This window comes from Cebus imitator, unplaced genomic scaffold (assembly GCF_001604975.1).
Source record: "Cebus imitator isolate Cc_AM_T3 unplaced genomic scaffold, Cebus_imitator-1.0 Scaffold148, whole genome shotgun sequence".
NCBI lineage: Eukaryota > Metazoa > Chordata > Mammalia > Primates > Cebidae > Cebus > Cebus imitator.
In genome coordinates, this window is record NW_016107463.1 from 3966293 (window position 1) to 3972292 (window position 6000).

The 6000-nt window shown below is 34.5% G+C and overlaps 1 protein-coding gene across 1 annotated transcript in view; it reads left to right on the forward strand.

Moving 5' to 3' along the window:
• GFRAL (GDNF family receptor alpha like) overlaps nt 1-3190 on the forward strand; it is a 59442-nt gene extending 56252 nt beyond the window's left edge. The window contains exons 7-9 of the mRNA XM_037743586.1: nt 528-623; nt 731-803; nt 3127-3190. Coding sequence (XP_037599514.1) covers nt 528-623; nt 731-803; nt 3127-3190 — 233 coding nt within the window. The remainder of the gene's footprint in view (nt 1-527; nt 624-730; nt 804-3126) is intronic.
• Nucleotides 3191-6000: the final 2810 nt, after the last annotated feature.

The following is a 6000-nucleotide window of genomic DNA, read 5'->3' on the forward strand; positions in this document are numbered from 1 at the left end:
TAGCTAATGGAGAGAAAAAGAAAAAGACAGAACAGGGGAAATAAGCAAAACTAGGATTCCAGTATCTGAGTGTAGCGGTACACGGAGAAACTGGTGTAGAAACTATTTTTTATGGGAATTTATATACATAGTAGGTGTGAGGAATATGAAATATTCTTAAAAGCACATTAAAACAATCACTCTCATAAAGAAAGGATCTTTTCAATTTCCCAAAGGATGGTCTAAAGTTACTATCTTTTATTTTTCTTGTCTATATATAAGATACAATGAGTTATGTTATAGTCATTGTACTAATATTGGTTTGTAAAAAAAAATGTCTTATACAGGGAAATTATCTGATTAAAAGGGAAAAACAAGCTATTAACATTTAAGAACATTGTTTCTAGTTTTATTCAAATCTATCAGATTAAAATAATGTAATAGAAATAAATTGCTGCCTTATAAGATAAAGCAAATTGTAACCCATACAATGAAAATAATGTATGATACGTAAACACTTTCATCTCATTTTTATGATTTTATTTCAGATTATCCAACCTTGTCTAATGTCAAAGGCATGGCGTTGTATACAAGAAAACATGTGAAGAAAATCACTTTAACTGGGTTTCATTCCCCCTTCAATGGTCAGTTAAAAATCAGTCCTTTATCATATTTATATTATTTATTTCCTCTAAAAATCCAGTGTTTATTTTTTTCTTAATCTTTTTTGTTTGTTTGTTTGTTTTACTAGGAGAAGTAATCTATGCTGCCATGTGCATGACAGTCACCTGCGGAATCCTTCTCTTGGTTATGGTCAAGCTTAGGTAACTGAATATAAATCAGAAGGAAAGGGCTGAAAGGGAGTCACTTAGCTGTGTTAAAGCACGTTGCACAATGGCTGAGCTTACAAAAAGCCTGCGAATGAAAGCTTCTCTGTTAAGACATACTAAATCAAGTTTTATGTGGCATAGGTCCATGGAAACGTTACTTTCAGTCTTCATACGTAAGGGAAATGTGATCATAGGAGATTTTTTTATGTGGCATTTAATAAGCACATATGCATTGTATGTTCCCTCAAATTAAGCTCTTATCACTCTTTTCCCTTGGCTTCCCTACCAAATCCAAATTGAACTTCGCTGCATTCATTATCCAAATTATTTGCATGATTGATAGGCTCACATAACTGACCTGGTGTTTACTGCATACAGTTTATATTTACCCAAATATGTATTCTTTACTCAAATTTCTTATATGCTAATACATTTTATTTTTTTTAATATGCAATTATTAAAAGGGACATTTAATAAGGTTGCACAGAGTGCATTAGAAAGACATTACTGTTGCCTGACATTAATTTATTCTCCAAATCTTGGCTGCTCTTATTGCTGGAATGTAGTAATGCTCCAGCAGGCATGTGAGACATTGAGATGAGATATACATCAATCTCTAGATTTCTAAATGTCTAGGGTTTAAAAGTTTTCCACTTATTTGGCATTTACAACTATACATAAAGGAGTGTGGACTTGCCTTTAATTAAAAAAAACAAAAACCTCATATTTAAAGATCAATCATGTCCATTTGCTTATTCTTTGTACTTATGAGTACATGTCTGTAAAATTTGAGTAGCATACATATTAATGAAGAAATATACATAAGTGTGTATAAGGCCATATATACATGAAAGTACATACACAAACTATATTCTGTCAGTAAGACTGGGCCTTCAGAGGAACAGAAGTATTCATTGGAGATTTACCTCATGACATTTGACACCTAGAAAGATTGATTCAGTCAACTTATACAATACATGTAAACATATCTTGCTCCTCCAGAGATCTCAGACTTAAAAAGGCCTTGAGAATCAGGCAAATAAAAGACTGACATGAGAAGTTGTATGGTGATACTAAGAGGTCAGGTACATACAAACATCCTAATTTATCTATTTTTAAATGCAGTACCAGCTAAACAAAATGTGTCCACTGTTTGGACCCAATCCCTCTAAGCATTTAATTTGATGTTAATTGAAACCAGTACTAAAATACACCTTTCCTCCAAGTCCTTAAGAGGTATATTTGTATGAGAAGATATCTCATGGGTTCTAAGATATGGTTTGAAAGCCAAATAATTGGAGTCCATTACTAAGAGGAAAAAAATAGCATTTGAAATTTAAGTCCTTGAGAACACTGTTTAGTTACTATGCCTGCCTAGATATTCCATGACAAACATTGTTTCAAAGAAATATGGACAGTTTTCTGGCCTAGCAAAAATCTACCCTTAATGGTTCTCAATCTTTACTTCTTAACTACATACAGAATGTGTAAAGTGTCCACCCGTTCCATGATCCCATTGGTTTTTATGTATTACAGTTGTGCTACAGATAAATAAGGTATAGACTGACCACTCATAACTCCCTAAGTATTCACTATAACTTCCTCTCCTTTCTCACCTGCTTAGGAGACATATTCCTTTGTTAGATGGCATTGGGGGTGTTATTATGGATAAATATTTAGAATTTATTCTAATGTGTCTTTTAAAGCAAATTATTTGTACAATTAAATATATTTGTATTTAGATACAAATTATTTCCTTATAATTTAAAATTTATCATAATATGTAATCTGAAAACTCCAGACCTAAGGTAAAAGAGACCAAACTTAAAGCCATTATAAAACATACAAACTGAAACAAAAGCATCATTGGCAACAAAACCTGTGTTGCCCACGCCTGGACAATAATGCTCCCTAATGAAAGAAGGATGGTTGCTATTTCAGACATTGTACACTCACCTGACAGTCAGGCCTAGCCTATGTGAATACCTATTTTCTGTAAAGAATAAGATAGTTGCATTTGTTTCATTTCATGCTATAGAAAAACAGCCATAAGCCTTCAAAGAAGCTTGCAAAGAAACAACTAATATTTTAAATATTTGTGGGAAAAAAAGGCCTTTAAAAAATGATAACTTGGACATCATAGTTAGAGGTGTGATGCTCCTTAGAAAGACCATATAATATTTTACTATTAGGACTTTACATTCTGAAACTTAATTTTTTCCTCCAGGTGCAGACTCCAGCAAAAACACACACACAAGCACATTTGTGAAATCCTTAACATGGCATGTTGCTAACTTTTACTTTTACTTTTATACAGAACTTCCAGAATATCAAATAAAACAAGAGATCCTTCACCGATCCAAATACCTGGAGAACTCTGATTCATTAGGAGTCATGGACCCGTAACAATCACTTTCTTTCTCTTTTACGTTTTTGGGTGGGGGGAGTTTCACCCTTGTTGCCCAGGCTGGAGTGCAGTGGTGTGGTCTCGGCTCACTGCAACCTCTGCCTCCCTGGTTCAAGAAATTCTCCTGCCTCAGCCTCTGGAGTAGCTGGGATTACAAGTGCCAGCCACTATGCCCAGCTAAGTTTTTGTATATTTAGTAAAGATGGGGTTTTGCCATATTAACCAGGCTGGTCTTGAACTCCTGACATCAGGTGATCTGCCCATCTCAGCCTCCCAAAGTGCTGGGATTACAGGTGTGAGCAACTGAGCCCAGCCAACAATCACTTCCTTTAAAGCAAATCCAACAGCTGATCAACACACTATTCCATCTATCATCGAGAAGGCAAATGATAAAATATTGGTTTAAAATATTTTGGTTTATCGAAAACATTGGTTTATTAAAATTAAAATATTAGTTTTAATTTTTAATATTGGTTTATTAAGTATAATATGGCATGATGATATTACTTTTTTCTTAATACTCAAGAAAAAATATACAGTGGTATCTTTTACAACACTGGCATAGAAATAAAGTTACCTTTGAAGGCAAAAAGTGTTATCCCAAGTAACGTTTTGCATAATTTGCTTTATGATTAATATAAACTCATATTAATTAGTTGCATACAAATATGATATAGTTAGCAGGTTTTCTGATCAATTACGTAAGTTCCCATTAACTTGCTAAAAAGAAAATGTTAATACATATATCCAGTTTCTGTGTTATTTGTATATTTTGAACAAATTTGAAATCGGTCACTAGCGTATTAGCATTGACTTTGACTTCCTGCATATATCTGATTAAATGAAAATGTTAAAAAATTGGAAGTAACATGTTTGAATTTTGTAATTTGAATACCGCTGAGTTTTACGTTTTGAGCTTGATATCTCCATTTTACTCTTATAAAATGTAAAACAACTACACTGGGTTAAACAAAGTCAATGTGAACTTCAATAATGATAGTTTTTGTGAATTAAATCTTTCTAGGCTAACTTCTGCAATAATAAAGTAACATCATCATTGTTACTTTCTATAATACTCCTATACTGTGACTTTTGGCCTGGTTTGACGTCAGAGTATAACTGTGATTAGAAAATTGTAGAAAATATGTTTATTAGTTAGAATTTTAATACTTGTTTTCAATCATCTGCAATTATACTCGTACATGTTACTCAAAATAACCATGAGGTTGCATTATCTATAGTGGCACAGAGGCACAAATATCCAATAACCAGAAGATATAATAACTGTGGCATATTTACAATTAAAAATTTAAATGGTTTCTGCTCATTTGGTCTCATTTCTATGCTATTCACTACACTTCAGATTAAACTGTCAACATTAAATTAAATTTGAAGTTAACATTTGGCTATGTTTACTCGAAGTAACTGAGAAGCTGTCATTTATCTTTTAAAACAGGGAAGAGTAATTTGATGAGTCACAGATGTCTCTCAAGGAGTTCTGTATGTTCTAGTGGCTATGCAGAGTATTAAAGCGAAGAGAATGCAGGGATTTCCATCTCCCGATCACTGCCATTTAATTTAGGCATGGTAATGTCTGCGAATACGCACACTGTTCTATGGAAAACTGAGAAAAGAAGTCAAGTTGCTTCTAGAAACATGCTTGTGTTGAGCGGAGAAGGGGAGAACAGACTGTAAAAGGGATGGGTTCCATGGGAAACGGAATCTTGTTTCTTAGAACCACAAGAATAAGTAGGCAGAACCTCAGAAGGGGGAATCAGCATGAAGAATTGAGGGCACACTAAATCGTCAGTCACCTGTCTCTAGAGCAGAGTCCAAATTGAGAGAGTGTAGGGCATACAGCTAGTAAACATCAGGACTAAGACACTGAGATACCAGGCTAAAGAGACACTATAAATGTAGAGTGTGGGCCTCTTAGGACGTAGTCCCCATCTTCATTGTCTTTCGCTCTTCAGTCCTCTGGGAAGCCTTTCCAAACTTGTCCTTCCCTGTAGGTCAAGGATCCTTGTTCAGTGCTTCCCAGCATCCGTTGCTCACCCATCTTAGACTGCTACACTTCACTGCCATGGCTTCATTTATTGTTTTTGCTTAGTAAATTATAAGCACCCCGACTGAGTCTGTTTGCTCATCTTTGTTTTCTATTCCTTAGCACATAGTGTATGCTCAATAAATAAGTGTACAGTGACAGAGTTGCTTCGTTTGGAGTGCTACAAAGTGCGGCAAAATAATTTTAAGCAGATTTTTGAATAAAAAAAGTTATGCTAGCAGATATAGAAATGGTAGACTAGAGAGGATTAAAACTGATGTTGAAGAGACTGCTTAAAAATGTACTAAAATAGCTAACATATTGGAAGCACTAATTTATTGCACTAAGTTATTTGTTCAACACTTACTTATTGAGCATATACTATGTATCAGTCACTGTACTAGGGACTGGAGATACAATCCTGAGCACAGTCTTCTAGGAAATTTGAAAAACAAAGTAAACAAGGTAATTTTTGGAAGTGATAGATACCATAGAGAAGTGAACAGGCTGCAGTGATCGTAGAGTGATGTGAAGAGAAAACTTAGCATTGATGTGAGAGAATCGAAGGCACTGCATAAATCTCATCATTTAGAATCAGTGGAGACTTGGGGTCAGATATTTGTATGAGTGGAGACTGTAAGGTTCATGGTAGGAATGAGTGTTGAATATGCTTTTGTGCCATTAGGTAAAGCATGGTGCCAGTTAGAAAACTGGCTCATACAAGTGGAACTTGGAACGGG